Raw genomic sequence first — 18,658 nt, forward strand, 5'->3', positions numbered from 1 at the left:
AAGGAAATTCTGTTTCGGGCGTCACAGCTTCACCAGGGTACTTAACAAGGTCCTGAAAGCTAGAGCTTCTGAAGCTGCTGTGAGACTGAGCCTCCTAACGATGTCAGGAGGCTTCAATGATAGCAACAACATGGCCGCCTAAACAAGACCCTAAGACGCTCACTAACGGACTGCTGCTATCGTGGACGAGGGAGTCTCGCAGGGCCCCGCACACAAACATAAGCAATGAAGGAATGCAGAGAGCAGGAGAAACAGTATCCCCCAGAGCAGAAGCTTCCTGCCCAGTCATTCCATACCATGTGGTCAGCCCTAAAATCATATACACCACACAAACAGAACATGCTATATTTATATATTTAGGCATGCATGCATATGTGTGTACACAACAATAACAAAGAAGCCATGATTTTGAGAGATCAAGGAGTACCCAGGTAGGAGGCAAGAGTAAAGGGAAAGGGGGAAAGAATGTTAATTTTTAAAATTTTATTAAAAAAGAAAAGGCAGGGCATGGTGGTGTGCTCCTTTAACCTTAGCAGGTGGGAGGTAGGTCTCTCATGAGCCCAAGCCCAGTCTGGTCACATAGTAAGTTCCAGGTCAGCTGTGCTATTTACAAATTGTCTCAAAAAACAAAAACAAAACAAACAAAAAAACCCAAACAAAAAACCAAAACCAAAGGAAACCAACCAAACAAAACCACACTTACAAAAAAGCAAAATGCCCCTAGTCTGGTAAGATGTTTCAGTGGGTGTGACACCTGTTGTCAAGCCTGAAGACCTGAGTTCAGTATTCAGAATCCACATGGTAGGAGAGAACTGGGCTTTCCCAAGTTGTCCTCTGAGCTCCCATGCGTGCCATTTGTGTCTGTGTGTGATGTGGGCATACATGTGAAGGTCAGAGGACCACCTGCCAGAGCCAAGTCTCTCTCCTTCCACTGTGAGTTCCAGGGATCAACTTTAGGGCATCAAGAATGACAGAAAGCTTTTTACCCGCCCAGCCACATTGCTGGTCCCCTTAATCCTTCCCCAGTAATTGCTGACATGTGAACTAAGGAAGCAGTGTAAGCATTACTCCTATGCATGTCAACATTAACTCATCAGCAAGGTGATCAGAACATGTACATGCACTTGTTGTGCAAGCTCGGCAGCCTGAGTGTGATCATAAGAGACCATGGTGGAGAAAGATGGCTTCTAAAAGTTGTCCTCTGATTTCCACATATTCACACCGACACGAGCACCACACAGAGAAATAAACTGGTCATTGTCCAAGTCTGCTCAGAAGCTCCCTGCAGCACAGAAAATGTTATCTCTCTGTGTCTGATTCACCAGAAAATGCTACTATATGCTCAGTTACATGTGCAGAAAAGGCACTGGTTAGGGGAACTTAATCTCCCAAGTGCTACTCCCTCACAAGTTCTCTTAGAATCCAATGAAATATGACATTCTTCTAATGTCATCTGGTCTTCACAGACTAGAGTGTGGACTGAAAAACTCATGGTTTAATCACAATAGTTTAGCAGTTACACTTCTCCCTAAATATTCAGACCTTACACATAAGAATATCAGAAAACTGCACTGAGATCAATGGCCACTCTCTTTTCTAGAAAAAATATGTACTATGGACATGTTTCAATCTTCTGTCTACTACACATACGACTACAGCAGCACATTCTACATACATGATGTAAACTGCAGCAGGGTCAGGGTCTAAGACAGTCTTATTTGCTGGTACGCCTGATCCATAAATTGCAAAAAGGCAAGGCTGCTGATGGGCTGGGGTCTTTATAAGCTGAACTTGACTTCCCACATGCCAGACTCTGCCCTCAACGATGTAAGAAGCATCTACTTACTTCCTACAGGCATAGCAATTCCCCTACCCCAATGTCACCAGCTGAGTGACTGTGAGTCATCCTCACTAGGCTATATTCAGGAGCTGCTGGCTATCCTCAAAAGACTGGGGAAAGATCTATATTCTATAAAGAGCAAGAGTGCCAGGAGAGCCTAAAACAAGGCCCCATGCATACCCGAGGGTGGGTTCTGGGTGTGTGACTTACACAATCTTAGGGAGCCTACTTTTTATTTCTGAAGCCTCCTGTCTTTCTACAAGATCAGAGGGTACACTTATTCTCTCCTGTTGAGATAAAACTTTTTTGCAAATATGACGAGTGACAGTTTATTCACTTTTGTCTGGTTAAGAATGTGAAACCACATTCTTGAAGACTGGGAAAAGATTTTGTACATAAGATGCTTGTTTAAAGTAGCTAGTAATGACTTAGTTTATTTTTATTTCTTCAACCATTGTTTTAAAGCAGTGGTTCTCAACCTTCCTAATGCTGTGACCCTTTAATCCAGTTCCACATATTGTGGTGACCCACAACCTTAAAGTTGTTCTCATTGTTACTTCAAAACTGTTAATTTTGCTATTATGAATTGTAAATATCTGATGATGCAGGATATCTGATGTGACTCTCAAGGTAGTGCCACCCACACATGTGGAGAACTGCTGGTTTCAAAGATGTATGTTTATTCTGCACCACACTACTGTGCCCCAAACACCAGGGTTCCCTTAATTTTCTGAATCTATTTCTATCACTCAAGGTGACTTGCTCCTTTTCTCCAAGTCTATATGACTCTGAGATCTCGGTGTACATCTATAGTAAGTACGTGGGACTGGCAGCTGGCCTGGCAGTCAGTGTAGTTCCTGCTTAACAGTCTTTGCTTAAGCATTTGCATGACTGAGCGTGCTTCGACGTTTCAAATATGGACAAATTCTGAATATAGAAGAACCCACAAAAACAATATTGAAAAACTTCAGCACCATGCTTACAGCAAGTTGACGAAAACATCTACAAGTGACTAAACCTCCACCCATCTTTCCATTACCTATCTTCATTAAAAACAACAGTGCACGTTTCAAAGAGTAAACAAAAAAAGTATATCTATGAAGACAAGGACTCATTTCCCATAAAAAGCTTGTCACTTGGACCTCAACATGCTTCTTCAACTACCTTTTCACTTTTTGTAACAAATGCATGTATGCTCAGAAAGTTCAATCTGTACCATGTCTGCTACACAACCCACTGGAGTTAAGAACCATTTTTTTGTAGTGGTATTAAGTGAGTTTTAATACCAAAGGAATTCAGAGTTACATCCATCTTTTTGCCTAACACAATAGGCAAAAGAAGAAGAGAGATTTGATTCTCCCTACTGTTGAACGCCACTAATGTCATGCAGGTGGCTCACATCTACAGTCCTAACACTTGGTAGGCCTAGGTAGAAAGATCATGTATTTCAGGCCAGCCTAAGGATGCAGAGATCTTGCCTCAAAAGCAAGCAAACACAACAACAACAACAACCACCTATTTACACACACAGTCCTCTAAAACCTTACCACAGATGGAGCAAGTCCTTTTGAATTTTGTTTCTTCTTGGGTTTTGAAGGGGTTTGCTTGTCTGCAGTATTGTGAGCGCCACTGATTTGATTCACTTGTCTATAAAATCCATCTGAAATGTTCCAAGGGAATTGATTTTTAGTGTTTTCTGATTTCAAGCTGAAAGCAATATTTAAACATTTACACAGAACCTCAAAATTTTGTGATTTTTGACTAACTAGTAAAATATACAATAGTTATTTAAAAAAACAAAAAACCCTGAAGAGGCTCAGTAGAGGTAGAGATCCTGAAGATTTGATTCCCAGCTCACACGTTCACATGGAAGGATGGATCCACTTGTGTACTATGGTATGTGTGTATACATACACACAGTAAATTAAAAAACAAAACAAAACAAAAATCTCCCAACAATCCCAAAGAGCCAGTTTATCTCCCATGGTGAGTTTATAACATCACAAAGAAAAACAGATATAGTTATACAGTTTTATTCATAATGGCTAAAACGTGTAAACAATCAAGGTATCCTTTAGTGGACGAATGGATACAATGTGGTACACCTGGACAAAAGAGTAATTCTGTGCTAAAAAGAGATGAGTTATGACGTGACTCAATTATGAAAATCTGGAAAGTCATGGAGACAACCCAGTGGTAGCGAGGCCTAGTGAGGAAGCATGGACACCAGAGCAGACAGACACACGTCTATTTGTCAATATCCACAGCATGTGTGACATGAGAAATAAACCCTGATGTGAGTTATGGACTCGGGGTAATTATGCATCAACCAACACTTGCCAGCTGAAGGAGGCCCCACCTGAATGACAGGAGAGGCTGCGCATGTGTAAGTGTTCAGTGTACATGGACCTCTCTGCACTTTTAATGTTGCTATGAAATTAAAAACTGCTCCACAAAAATAGCTTAATATTTTAAAACAATACATAAATAATGAGAAACACACCAATGACCATCTCCTTTAATACCACTATTGTACAATACAAGCTTATATTCAATTTAATCATTTTTTAAATGCTAAATTATTTTTCTTAATGTGAGGAGAGAAGGAAGGGAATGTACTCCATGGTGCCAGAGTACAGAGGTTGTAGGACAACTTGAGGGAGTTTGCTCTCTCCTTCTACACGTAGGAACTGAAATCGGGTAGTTGGGGTTTGATGACCAGCACCTTTATCTGATGAACCATTTGTCAGGATGAAAAAGGAAAATTAAAAACAAACAAAAACACCTCAAACAAACCTTTATTCAGTGAATCTATGCATTAGTAGTTTTAATTCTATCAATAATTTAGGTAAACAGAATTATAATTCAGAGACAGTATGAAAATAAAAACATGTACTAATAGCTTTGCAATACTCATTACCCTGAGAAGTGAGCAATGAGCAGGACTGGGAACACAAGTGCTCCCTGCTGGCAGCAGAGGAAATCACTAGCATTTTCATTTTGAGTATCTTGTTTTATTAAGCACAGGGTGAGCCACATTTATTAAAATTAAGACAGAACTAGTTTACCTTTTTTGTTGCACCTGGTGTCCCAGATCATAATGTTGCCGTCTCTCCCACCAGTACAGAACACAGCTGTGGAAAGAGTTCATCAAGATGTTGTAAAACAAGTCAGACACATTCCATGGAAATCACCCAGAGAATGAATGCATTCTCTAAAAGTACTGATTTTGGCGCCAGAGATTATAGTAAGAAAATGATATCATAGTACTATCTTAAGTTCTATACACTTTTCACTCATTACCTGTCAATCTTCCTATTTCAAGACAAGTAACATCTAAAAAGTCTTCTTAGCAGGGGTAAAGTTCTTCTACCTCTGGGTATAGAAGAGGCACCAGCATTGAACAGAACACAGAACTTCCATTTATTTGCAATATTTTATGTTTTAGGTAAAAATGAAAGCAAGGTATATATAGCTTCAGTGGCATAGCGTTTGTCCAGTATACACAAGGCCAACGCAAAATATGCAGTCACAAAAAATTTAAAAAGAAACTGTGCTTCCTATGTGGAAGAGCGAGCAATTAACAAACTGATCAACTATAATAGCTATAAATTGAACAAAGTACCAAAACGACTACCTGAGAGCTTTGTGGATACTGAGTCAAAATAGCTAATTTTGTAGGAGTTCACAACTAAATCAGGTGACTAGACCAGAGCAAGCAAGGCAAGAGGTAACTAAAAGCCAATGGAAAAACCTGCCAGCTTCCCTTCAAGACAGATGAACCACGGAAGAGACTGGGGGTGGAGAGGGGCTCTATCACAAGAGCTGCCCAAGCAGGCAAGCTAGACACAGGGAGAACCTTTTACTTATGTCTTCAAACTCAGACTCATCTCAGGATAACATGCTAGAGGTTAACAAATTGAATTGACAGACCTATTGCCTTCCTATATTAATTACTGCACAACTCCGAGTAAACTAAAAACTGTCAAAAAAGCAAATTTTATGGTATATAATATGGTTTGAACAGTGTACCAGTCAGGTAGAAGTAGTGCTCTACCCTCATCAAAGCAGCTTCTTTCTGCAGCAGATGGAGCTGTTTACAGAGACCCACAGCTGCTCAAAATGCAAACAAGTCATTATCCTATGCTCACCCTCAATTGGAACATCTACAATATAACCCCTATGCCCAAGACTCAGTGAATGCCTAGGAGCCAGTGTTACAGATTCTGAGAGCCAGAAGAGCAGAACACCTGCTGTGAGATAGTGACTTCTAGATATAACACAGCCACTGTGCCTTTGAAATCTCAACAGTATGGCTGCCTAATCAAAACCACATAGTGACAATGCCCATTGACATGCTAGCATGGATAAAGGAAATTTCATAAAGCTTCACCCTTAGACGAAGAACGACAGGAAAACCAATTTCCTCTGTGGAGCAGCCTCCTGATAAATTTCTAATCCCCAGTGGTCAGCCTTAAATACACGCATGAAAAAGCAACATTAAATGGACTCAGTAGGTTGTACATATAGTGTCAGGTCCAAAGGAAACTCTATTTCCCCAAACTCCAAAAGGCGGACGGGGCAAATGGCTATATGTGGGGATTATCAGCATTCCAAAGTACACTTTGGCCTCCAGGTTCCCTTGGCATAAGTACCTGGTACAGTTTTCTAAGTCCTAGTTTTTCTCACCACCTCCTTTACTCTAAACCTCCCTCAGCCCCAGCTACTCCTTCTCCTTATAACCTGCTTCAGCTACACTCTCCCTATCTCTCACTTTGTCCCTCCTGCTTCTCTCACTCATGGCCAGGTCTAGTCTGCTGGCCATGTTTAGTTTACTTTCTCCCTCAGCTCTATTCTTTCCAATGTCTCTGGCTGTTCTCACTCTCATACCTACAATAAAAGCTTTCTAATACCATGGAGTGGCCACGTTGTCAGTTTGTACATATATATATGCTAATGTGGCCCACTTTTCCTAAGTCAACCAAAGTTTAAATTAACTTTCAGGTTTTATCTCTAAACAGGTGTGTGCTTTATTATACTTCTGATTAATAGTGAAGAAACTAAGGAATGAAAACTGTCAGAAGGTCTGCCCATGATCAAGCAGAAAGTAACTACAAGAACAGCAATATCCTCCCAGTTACAGACATCTGACCCAGACATACATGTTTGAGAATATGGACTGACACGAAAGGAGCTAGAGGGGAGAGGTAGAAATACTATGAATACAGTATTCACTTATGAAATTCTCAAAGTAAGTTTAAATTTAAAAAACCCACTGTAGCTGCACACTGGAATCCCTTGATGAAGTAAAACAGGCACACAGACAGCCCGTCTCATCTACTAGAGATGACCATCTAACTAGCATGTTAAATCACCGGGGTTGAGAACCATTGGCTTAGGATGAAGGACTGGCTTCAAACTAGGTGAAGAATGAAAAAAGGTTCAAATACATTTTCAGGAGACAAGGAAGTAAATTTATAGTTAAATTTAATTATCTACCAGAAAATCTAATGCTATTCCTCCTCTTTCTGGCCAAAGTGTACCCATGCCTATTTTACCAATCTTTAGAAGATAGTCATTCAGGAGGTAAATCTCACCAGTATCAGCATGTCCAATTAGGATCATTACTATCTTGTTCACATAGGGTTGAATAACTGGACCAGTCAACTTTTCTACTATGCTACCATACAAATAATAATAAAAACCTACATAAAACTCCTCACTAACATTTATAGTCTCTCCAGGTTCTAAAAAAATGAGTTCATACCTCATTAAAAAAAAAAAAGGATTTATTTATTGTATATATGTGAGTGTACTGTAGCTCTCTTCAGACATACCAGATCTCATTACAGATGGTTGTGAGCCACCATGTGGTTGCTGGGATTTGAACTCAGAACCTCTGGAAGAGCAGTCAGTGCTCTTCACTGCTGAGCCATCCCACCTCATCTTTATGCTCACAATTATTTTCCTGACTCAAATGATGTTGGACAATAATCTAATTAAAGTCATAAATGAAGGCCCAAGGAAATCAAAATGCTTTTGCAAAGTCTAAAATAAAGGTTGTCTGTAAGTTATTCTATGCATGGCTCAGTTGGGAGGAAGGGCAGGCTGAACCTAATGTGTTTCACTGGCCAACCTATGGGGCACTGCAGGCAGTTTCCAACTCAGCTAACCATGCACTACTAGAAGCCAGAATAAAGCCACGAGCTCTACATCTAGCCAAATGAATTTTTTTTTTTACATGACATTGGCATAAACTTATCCACACTTTAAAAAATTAGACAAAGTGGGGTTGGGGATTTAGTTCAGTGGTAGAGCGCTTGCCTAGCAAGCGCAAGGCCCTGGGTTCGGTCCCCAGCTCCAAAAAAAGAACCAAAAAAAAAAAAAAAAAATTAGACAAAGGCACTGACAGATTAAAATGAGGTAAAAATTTCATGATCATAAATTTTTCCTATAAACATTATGTAAACTTAAATCTAAGAATTCAACAAATGAGAATATTCTTAACTTCACGCAATCCACGGTTAATGAACAGTTATGTGGGATTAAAACTCATGACATACATTGCCCTTTCAGAATTCCAGCTAAACTGCAAGTACAACAGAACGAACTTAACTTTGTGACCTGGAAATGGTGGCACATGTCTGTAATCCCAACATGGGAGGCTGAGGTAGGAGGATCACAAGTTTCTGGGTAGTCTGAGAGTCTGTCTCAGAAAAGTAATACAAAATGATTTGAACTTGGCAAAAGTCTAAACCAATCAAAAAACTTAGTTCCGCATTCCTGAGCACTTGTATGAATAAATAAAAACAGGACATTTTGCCAAGTGAAGTCGCATGTGTCTTTAATCCCAGCACCTGCTTTACATAGCGAGGTCTACACAGTGAGACCCTGATTCCACAAACTGAAAACTAACTGTTGGGGTTTAGTCTGGTGCTGTTATGTAGTCAAATGCTAATACCTCTCCTCAAGTTCTAGTTGCCCCCGCACCCCCCGCAGATTCCCACACAAACCAAGTGATGCTGTGCAAACCTTGCTCTGCAATTTGAAACTATCAGTTAAATAAAGGTGGCTACAGCCAATTACTGCGGAGAAAAAAGAGGTGGAGTTTGAGTTTGGGCTAAGGATGGCAGGGAGTGACCATTAAGGATAAGAAGGAAGGAGAGAGGAGCTCAGAAGAGAAGGACTCCATTAGTCATGATGGATCAGCAGAATGAAATGCTCCCATGACACGACACCGCCGGAGCAGAAATGACCCAAGAGGATCCAAACAGCAAGTATTTGGGCAAGCAGCCGGTCTAGTGCTAGAGAAGTAGATGAGGGGTGATACCCCAGTAATTGCACAGAGCCTAATTACAAAACCAGTTTGAGTCTCATCCACTTGAAGCTAGACAGGGATAAGAATAAATTATCTTACAGCTAACAATAGTATTCTTCCCCACCTGCAAAGTTGGTTGTAGAAAAAGTAAAATTGTCCTAAATCTATGACCTTCCCAGGAAAAGCCGAATACCAAAGAATGGACATAGGGGCTCAGAGGTGAAGAGTAATGATGTTCCAGAGGATCTGGTTTGATTCCCAAACCCCTCACCATGGCTCACAACCTCCTTAACTCTAGTCCCAAAGGATCTAGTGCTCTCTTATGGCCTTGGCAGGTACTGCACACACACAGTGCACAAACATACTTGCAGGTGAAAGGCCCATACACATTAAAATACAATAAAACAAAAATGTCATTGCATCTCCCCACCACTAAGGAAAATAATGAACACCAACCTACCTTTTTGAAACTTGGAAAAAGCTACAGACTTGAGGCTGCACTGGTGGCCTTTGCATGTTCCCATTAGCTCACCAGCTTTTACATCCCAAAATTTGGCTGTCTGATCACCGGCTGCTGTAACCTTCCAAAAATAATATAGTAAAATTAAAAGAAAGAAACCCTTTATCAGCATCTACTCAGACCTAATAAAATGGAAGTCACTTACAAGTTTAAGTTCACCAGGGACCCACGCCAGGTCAAAGACAGCATTCCAGTGAGCCATCCACTCTAAACAAAGAAATATGACAAATCCAGAGTGTGTTCTATGATAGTCATACAGTAGAAGTTTAAAAACAACTTTTATGGTAGCTTAAATAGGAATGTGTGTACTTGGACCAAAGGGAGTGGCACTATTAGGAGTCATGGTCTTGTTAGAGTAGGTGTGGCCTTGTTGGAGAAAGTGTGTCACTGTGGGGGCGGGCTTTGAGGTCTACTATACTCTGTGCCTAATGCAGCGGTCTCCTGCTGACTGTGGATCAAGATGTAGAACTCTCAGCTCCTCCAGCACCTGCACCTGCACCATGCCTGCCTGCAAGTAGCCATGCAGATAATGGACTGACCCTCTAAACAGTAAGCCCACCCCAATTAAATGTTTCTCTTTATAAGAGTTGCTGTGGTCACGGTGTCTGTTCACAGCAATGAATCCGTAACTAAGACATGTTGGAAGTTTTCATTATAAGATGGTAACTAGTACTCTACTGTTAAGAGGCCAAAGAGCATTATGGTGTCACAAATGTCACACAGCCCCTCCAAGACACCTGCAAGAGCTATCATCTAAAGTCAAACGAGGGAGAGAGGGGACTCAGTGGGTAAAGCACTTGCTGTACGGAGGACATCTAACAACTTCTGACCCCCACACTCGTGTCCACGCACTTTCCCAAAGTCCCCCTCCCCCAAAGAAATAAAAGCATTTTCATAGCATTAGAAGCATTCTCTAAAATAGGATCTTCACAAAGTCCTACCAAGGTAATAAATGTTAGTCTGACTTTAGTTTGGCATTTAAGGCCCTGCTTGCTAGCTCTGTGCAGGCGTGTATCCCTCACTGTTCTTACCATGTACATGAATATCTACCTTATTCCACTCAAGCTGACCAGCATCCTTGTATTACAACAGTAACTTACCAAAAGCTTTATGAATTAAAAATGCTAAAAATTACAGACTTACCCTTGAAGCATGTCTTTTTGCTAGTTTGTGATTCTGTATTATATAATCTGACAAAGCCTTCTTCATTAGCAACTGCTAATATATGCTCCATACTGGGAGCTAAAGAGAAACAAAGAATATATAAGGACTTTCAAGATGAGTACAAAGGTACCAAATGACTCACAACAGGGCTAAGAGATGGCTTATGTCAAAAGTATTTATTGCTCTAACAGAAAACTGGGGTTTGATTCCCAGCATCCACATGGCAGTTCACAATTGTCTGCAACAGTAGTTCCTAGGGATCTAAGGCCCTCTTCTGGCCTCTGTGGTTCATAAACATATATATACACAAGCAAAACACCCATACACATAATATAAAAATAATAAAAAAAAACCCTGACTCTAACCATCAAAATAATCTTCAGATACTCTTACTTGACTAAATCAAGAGTGGTACTGGCCAATGGTAAATAAAATCAGGATGCAGACCACCAGAGAATACAATCTATTGGTTTTAAACTTCCTTTTCATGACCTTTCCTCAATTAAACATTAGACTGGAGACAAGAATTTCTATTCACATTTTTTAAATGATTGCTAGGAAAAAACCCTTCATTTAAAAAACATCTCTGTACCTTATAAATCAGTTATGAGAATAATTTTAACATCTACCTAAGTTACTCTTCTTTCAAAGTCTATTTTCCCTCTAAGTATGAAGCAATATTCTTTCTGTTCAAGCTTAGTGTTTTTAGTCCTTTCCTTACCAGTACAGAAGGTGCATCCAAAAGGAGGAACTGGGACTCCCGTTTCTCCGTAAGATGTGTGCTCATCGTTACAGCTGCACCGATAACCACTTAGGAGAGATTGCAGAGGATAATGTGAAGACCACCCTACAACAGGACAATCCCTTTAAGAATTAAAAGGCAACATCATGTTTTAGCATTTCCCACAAATCTAAAGATAAATATCCTTAGTCTCGTTTGTCTTTTTGAGGCATGGAGGCAATGATTCTGCTTCTGCCTCCCAAGTGATGGGGATGAAAGGTATGAGCTACCATACCTGGCTGAGTATTATTCATATAGAACTTTACATGTGTAACAGATCTACTCACGATCTATGGTGCTCCAGAATACCATTTCTGGTGTTTTCTTTTCTTCTCTTTTCATTCATTCATTCATTCATTCATTCTTTTTTTTTTTTTTTTTACATAAGGTTTCTCTGTATAACAGCCTTGGCTGACCTGGAACTCATGTTGTAGACCAGGCTGGCCTTGAATTTAGAGACCAAGTGTTGAGATTAAAGGGACATGCCACTACTGCCCAGACATTTCTGCTATTTTCTTAAGCCATTTTAAGTAAGAAATCAAAACACTCCGAGGGCATTTGGGTTTATCTAAAATTTTCTTTGGCTTATTATGTAGAGCTTTGGTTGGCCTTGAACTTACTATGGCATAGATCAGAGTAGCCTTGAATTCAGAGTCCCAAGTGCTGGGAGGATTAAAGGCATGTTCTACCACATCCAGCTCTGTCTTACATCTAAAATGTAGAAAATTAGTGTATTATGATCAGCACCAGTGCAAGGAGATCTGACTCTTTTAGCAAAGACACAGCCACTAAAGCATCACCAATTAAACTGTTCCTCCCTTCCAGGCAAAGTTTGCTTTTGTTTTGGGAGTGTCAAATGATAATCAAGGAGACAGCAATCATAACACAATCAGCATTCAAAGGGTTACTGTATCGACTGGTAATTTAACTGCCTTTTTCCTAAAAGTGCTGAAATTCTAGGATCCTAAAATTCTAACAGGAACCCAGTCACAGTATCTGAGATATGACTCAAAAGTGGTCTGTCCTTGCCTCTAAGGAATGAGGATTTAGAGAACAACTCAAAGTAAATTTTCATTTCATTCAGAAATAAAGCCAACTTTCTAATGTGCATAATGCTTCTAAATAAGTCATCATCTAAACTCTGGTTAGCATGAACATGTAGGTTGGCTCATTTAAATGATAAAGGTTGAATGTTCTTATTCAAAACACTTGAAACCAAGAATGCTTTCAACTTGCTTACATTTTTCTGGTTGGGTGTCCTGAGGCTTTTGAATATCATATTAACACTCAAAACCCTTCAGATTTTTTAGATTAACATGCTCAGCCTCAGTAGAGAAACACTCATTCAAGAAGCAATTGCTGACTGACCAAGGAAGTAATAAACCAGCAGCTGCAAGTGCTGGAACTCACACCTAGGGCACTGCCAATCCTCACACGCTTGACCTGTTCTGGACGTGCAGCAGTTTGTCTATCCTGAGATAGACAATGCAAGGTGTAAGACGGGGACATGAAAATGCCTTCCTTTTGCAAAATAGAATAAAGGAAGGGATAAAGATGATGGGATAGGGAGCCTCTCAGACAGATAAGACATTTCAGCAGAAAAAAACTCTTATTCTAGTTTGAGAAGAAAGGAGTGGAAAAGAGAAAGGGAACTTAATCTAGATTTAGAAATTGCTTATGGGGGCATGGCTCCATACTTTCAATATTAAGCAACCCTTTGAGTAATCTGTGAAAGACCACAACAAACAATTATGTTCTCAAATAATCTCATCTAAAAAAAGTAAATTCGAAAACAAAAGGCTACATGTAAATGCATGTGTATAATGTGGGATTTTAAGTCCATTCAAAGAAGAATCACATAAGTAAAAACTGAAGATACAATTTGCTTTGGATATTTTCACAATTAAGCTAATTCCTTAACTCTGCCTCTCTACCTCAACTAATATTCAGACTGATAAACAGCATTTAAAGTGACTCATTGAGCAAGGCCTACTAAGTCCATTATTTCTGCATCTCCCCATAATTCACTTTTGGATCTTTATGAATATGAACCTGTAGTATTCCCCAGACCCCAACACTCATCTGGAAAAGTCCATTCTTTCCTCAATACACAGCTAAAGGCCCACACTTACAAGAAATATACAACAAGGCTTTGCATTTTCAGAGGATCAACACCATATCAATTCAACAGCTTCCACATATTATTTCCAAAGCTGTTGTCTGTCCCTTTCCTATCAGCTGCTTCACTTCCTTTCTATCTCACAAAAGGAAGGTGTCCTTCCATCCCCATCTTATACCTTGCACTGTCAAAAGGTGAGCTACTATGTGTCCATTACAAACATTTAAAAAAGATAAAACTAGTGAGGTCCTAACTATGAGACAATTTGAGATCATAAGGCGCACCAGATACCTAAGTCTATTTCTTTAAAAGATGCACTTTCAATAAAAATTTTGCTTTTTGCTTAAAACATAAGTCACTTGGTTTTTACCCATTATCCACTATGAATTAACTATGGTTATAATTTATCGGGTATTAAAACCAAAGAAAATAGCACTTTATATGCTTTTTGATGTAGCATGCTGGAGTGGTAAGAACTTTTAAATTACAATAGGATAAATTTGGGGGAGAAATAAGGTAGGAATATTCAGAAGAAAAAGCAACCGTACAAAACAGCTGAAGCATTTGCTCACCTTTGAAAAGCAGAAACCACAACTCCCAAGTTGGTATAATTGGGTATGTAAAAGGTTAAGGTATATTTTTGCATGTTTAAAGCTTACACTAAAAACTTTTAGATATGGATTTAAAAATTCTCAAGAGTAAGTAATTATATTCTATTTTACAAACATCAGCAGAGAAAGGAAACTAAAAGCACATTTTGGAGGCATATTATAATCCAGGGAGTAAAGTATCAGATTCCAGTCTGGGGAAAAGGAATACAGAAAATGGAAGAATCAGTTTGTGGTAAAGAGGCAGAGTCAGTGGGGACGAAGGAGATAGATTCAAGCAAGCTTAGGGGAATTTTTTTGAAAAGGTCATAATGAGGACTATGGAGTCTTTGAGTGACTCTCAGTTTTTAGCTGGGATACCAGTTTAATAATGTCAGTCCCCAAAGTAGGTAACAAATTTTGGGGAAATGCCAACTCAGTTTGGGGCTTCAAAATGTAAGATGCTTGTGTGCCTGTCTAGATTAAGATCAACACACACAGCTTTTACAGAAACTAATCCAAAATATAGGGACTGGAATAATGTGAGCACAGTGGATCCTTACTTAAGGCTATAATCATCCAAGCAAGTGGGCACAGCAACCCAGGAGGGGAAAAAGAAAGGAGACACACAGATTTCAGGAGGTAACAATAAAGGAATTCCAATGCCTATCACTGAACCAGTATCTGTAAACAGGAACGACAGGCTGAAAAGTGGATAGATAGAAAATATGTCACATAGGAAAAGAAGGTGGAGTTGAAACTCAGATGCTGTAACTCCAAAGACCACTCACAAGCATTGTGCAGGGCGGCCATTCCTAACACAGGGGGAGTTTTGTAAAGTTCTAGGAGAGAAATGAGCAAGCAGAATGTTAACTACAAGAGTATCCAAGGAGGAGTAAGAATACAAAGTTTTTGATCCGAGCAGGACCTCAAGGAGCTTTTCCTCTTCTCAACATTATTAGGCCCACTCTTCAAAGTCTTAGTTTAATCACACATAAACCCAATCGCATTGCCAATGTTTCTGTAAAGCTGCCCAAGAGAACTGTAGGAAATGAGTTGGCCTTCTATATGCTAACAGGAGAATATGGCTGAATTCCACCGTGCAGAGAAAAACGAATTTAATCCTGTTTCTGGAAATACCTAGGCATCAAAACACATTTGAAACAATACCTTTCCATCTATTACCCGTGGTCGCCTCGTGGGGGTAGCTATGGGCATCTTTTAGTCTGTATTTTAGAACTTTTCAGAACCTGCAGAGATGGGGGAGGGGGCTTTGGCGCCGAAAAAGCAAGATTTAAGCGACTTCTCTGCCTGACTGAGTTCCTCAACTGCGGGCCACGCGCGCTAGTGCACGACAACGAACTTGCAGGGATCGCTAAGGTTCTGCAAAGATCGTACATCGCCTGTGCCAGTGCGTCCCCCATCCCCGACACACACCAGCCAGCTAACTCTAGTTAACGCGCGATATTGACGTAAGCAGCCAGGGGCCCGGGGCGCCAGTTAACGTCCTAACTTCGGCCTCCGTTCCGAACTAAAAAGCTCGGTTACGGTGAAGAGTGTCCTTCCAGAAGGAACCCGAGTACGAGGTTCTTCGGCGGTCCTCACTCGCCCGGATTCGCTCCTGCCGCGGGAGAACTCGAGGCCCGGAGTCGGCAGCGATCCAAGGTGGAGCGCCTGGGGGGAGGTGGTTCCCGCCACGGCCGTTGGGACCGTTACTCACCGTTCCTCAGGACGCCGAGCTGCGGCTGGCGGAGCACCGAGTTGAAGAGCATTTCGTCCTGAGGAGAAGACTCAGCTGAGGAGAACGCCGAGGAGATCGCCCCCAAGTTCCGCCGGAGCCTCCGCTTGCGCCCTCCACAGCGCGACACGGTTTTGCCTCCAACTCCCGCCACTGCGAGCCCCGGCCGCCAAACTCCGCGCCAAACTGACGTCATGCTCTCTGATTGGCTCTCGTCGCAGCGTTCTGGAGCCTCGGAGGCTCGGCCCCATTCTAAGCCCCGCCTTCCTCTCGCTCAGCCGCGGGAACCCAGGGTTCACAAACCCCCTGAGCGCCTGCGCGGGGGGGGCCACAGAAGCGCGGGCGAACCGCCGGGCGGCCCGGGCGCATGCGTACACTGCCTGACAGCTCACGGAGGGAAAAATCCGCGAGACCGCGGCGGGAGAAGATGGCGGTGCAGGGGAAGAGTTTGCAATCTTTGTGACTAGGCGAGTCCGGTAACTATAAGGATCATGGCGTCAAACTCAACCAAGTCTTTCCTGGCCGATGCCGGCTATGGCGAACAGGAGCTGGACGCTAACTCCGCTCTTATGGAACTGGACAAAGGTACGGAAGGAGGGGAACGGGAGAGGCATCTGGGGGGAGTGGCGCCACCTTGTGGCGGCAGCTAGAGGAGCTAGGAAGGCGCATGCGCCGATGTATGGGGCGGGAAGCGCCGCTGTCTTGGATCCTGCGTTTGGGCGCTTGCTGTGCTGTTGGAGTGGCCTTGCACAGCGGGAGCAGAGGACTGCGCTAGCGAGTACGCCTTTGACCACTTGGGGTTACAGTCTCAGATTTCCCATACAGTAAATGAGACAATTCCTAAAAATCCTGAAGTCGGAGATTATATTTTAAAACGTTCAGTGCAGGTGAAACCTTCATCAAGAGAGCCATATGGTTTCCTGAGCGTTTTATAGCGATTTGTCTTGTGAGACTTCGAATGGCGCGTTCTATAACAGGTTCCATAAGGATGAGAACATGGTTCCATAAGGAAGAGCATGGCTGAACGCGCGCATTCTCTGCAGACAAGTTCCACGAGTTAGCGTCCCTTGTGCAGGTAGCCAAGAGAAATGACTTTAGGGTTAGGAGTTGAATTCCAGTTCTACGAAAGCGATTATGGGAAGCGACGTTATCAACTAGCCTGATTTGTCTGCAAAGTGGGCAATTTAAATGGCAGTGATATGCAAAAAGATGCATCTATTAAATGCTGAAGAGATACTCCTTTGTCTCCGGGTGGATAAGTCGCTAGGCAAGGACAGATAGTTATCTGTAAAGAAGTCCTGTGTTAATGTGAGACGTTTGTTTCTGTGTACTTCCAAGGTTTTTACCCCATAGACAATTCTTGGTTACCTGCAGCCAGTGTATAGCCTGTAGAGAATGGGACTAGAAACTAAGGATCTGCCTGCAAATTCACTTTAGTCCCTTTGACTTGAACATGCGTATTGCCTTTTAGGGATTTAAACAACAACAAAAAGTTAATGTTTGTATTGGGTTGTTTATTGATAGGTTATTTCTCCGATGTCGGTGAAATGAGCCTCCGATGTCGGTGAAATGAGCCAATTTAAGCCAGGTTAGATTGTATTAAAGGCATGTTTATTGGTAAGCTATTCTGGAGTGGGTGAGTTCACTGGCCCCAAGGACCAAGGCCTGGCAAGTCACCCTGAGAAAGGGGAGAGGGGTTAGGGAAGGGAAACAGAAAAGAGAAAGGGGTGATGTGTACATAGGAAGAGAAAAAGACCAAACTGTCTGATTTCTATTGGGAGGAGACTCTGAGGGACCAAACTGTCTGATTTCTATTGGGAGGAGACTCTGAGGGAAAGGGCGTCCAGCCCCTGGGCTGGAAGGTTCAAGGTTGGAGTCAGGGTGTGCTGGGAGAACCTGGTGGTCAGGTTGGCTTTGGTATGTAAAATATGCACCTCTGTCCCTTGTCCCTGGTTGAAACCAGTTACTGGTAAGAGTTTTTTAGGTTGGCCTGGACTCCCTAAAGCCAAGGATGACTCTCAACTTTTGATCTTCAACTTCCCAAGTCCTAGTTCTGGTGTGACCCACCACACTGGTTTATTCAGTGCCAAATACTTTGTTATTAGAGACACATCCTGCCCAGTGTAGGATTCTTAAAGAAAGTCTTTACTTTCTCTGATCTACCTGGGTATACATTCTCATGACACAAAAACTGATGTCCATCTGTTATATTGGTTTTTACTTTTAACAAGTTATAGATCTTTGCCTCTGAAATATGAAGTTATAATAGGAACTTTATTCTTTAATATTGGATTATAATCCCCTTCCCACAGACATTTTTAATGTTCTACTGTAGCTGATCTTGTCCCATGCTAAGAGTAGATAGTGTTGTAGAACAGTGACAAGGATAGAGAGCATGGAAAAAAGGATATCTGGAGTTACCTTCTGAAAGTGTTGTGACCAGTGTGATGGTTTGCCATGTGAGACACTTGCCGTGCAAGCCTGACAGTCCGTCCGATCCTTAGAACCCACAGTGGAAGAACAACTGACTTGTACAAGTTGTCTTCTACCTGTAGTACTCCTGTGCTTGCATTCACACACATGTACATGTG

At 41.6% G+C, this 18,658-nt stretch overlaps 2 protein-coding genes across 11 annotated transcripts in view; one reads left to right on the forward strand and one right to left on the reverse strand.

Moving 5' to 3' along the window:
* The window catches only part of Dtl (denticleless E3 ubiquitin protein ligase adapter), a 39,023-nt gene extending 22,809 nt beyond the window's left edge, over positions 1–16,214 (reverse strand). The window contains exons 1-8 of one of the 7 annotated variants that reach the window (XM_087581067.1): positions 15,500–15,771; positions 12,244–12,334; positions 11,564–11,689; positions 10,822–10,920; positions 9,824–9,885; positions 9,619–9,739; positions 4,909–4,974; positions 3,388–3,500 (exon numbers count right to left, since the gene is read on the reverse strand). In XM_087581067.1, the coding sequence (XP_087437193.1) occupies positions 3,388–3,500; positions 4,909–4,974; positions 9,619–9,739; positions 9,824–9,885; positions 10,822–10,912 (453 nt within the window). In that variant the 5' untranslated portion in view covers positions 10,913–10,920; positions 11,564–11,689; positions 12,244–12,334; positions 15,500–15,771. Of the gene's footprint in view, positions 1–3,387; positions 3,501–4,908; positions 4,975–9,618; positions 9,740–9,823; positions 9,886–10,821; positions 10,921–11,563; positions 11,690–12,243; positions 12,335–14,314; positions 14,404–15,499; positions 15,981–16,049 lie in introns of those variants that run through there. The other 6 variants (XM_087581069.1, NM_001427431.1, XM_087581070.1 and 3 more) reach the window with 6 other exon arrangements.
* A 248-nt stretch (positions 16,215–16,462) lies between these two features.
* Positions 16,463–18,658, forward strand: part of Ints7 (integrator complex subunit 7) — a 53,439-nt gene continuing 51,243 nt past the window's right edge. For 3 of the 4 annotated variants that reach the window (XR_015635157.1, XR_015635156.1, XR_015635155.1), the window contains exon 1: positions 16,463–16,652. Coding sequence is in view for 1 of the 4 variants with exons in the window: in NM_001191675.1 (NP_001178604.1) it covers positions 16,559–16,652 (94 nt within the window). In the remaining 3 variants the exon portion in view is untranslated. The remainder of the gene's footprint in view (positions 16,653–18,658) is intronic. The other variant, NM_001191675.1, reaches the window with a different exon arrangement.

This window comes from Rattus norvegicus, chromosome 13 (assembly GCF_021556685.1).
Source record: "Rattus norvegicus strain SHRSP/BbbUtx chromosome 13, alternate assembly SHRSP_T2T, whole genome shotgun sequence".
In the NCBI taxonomy this organism is placed as follows: Eukaryota; Metazoa; Chordata; class Mammalia; order Rodentia; family Muridae; genus Rattus; species Rattus norvegicus.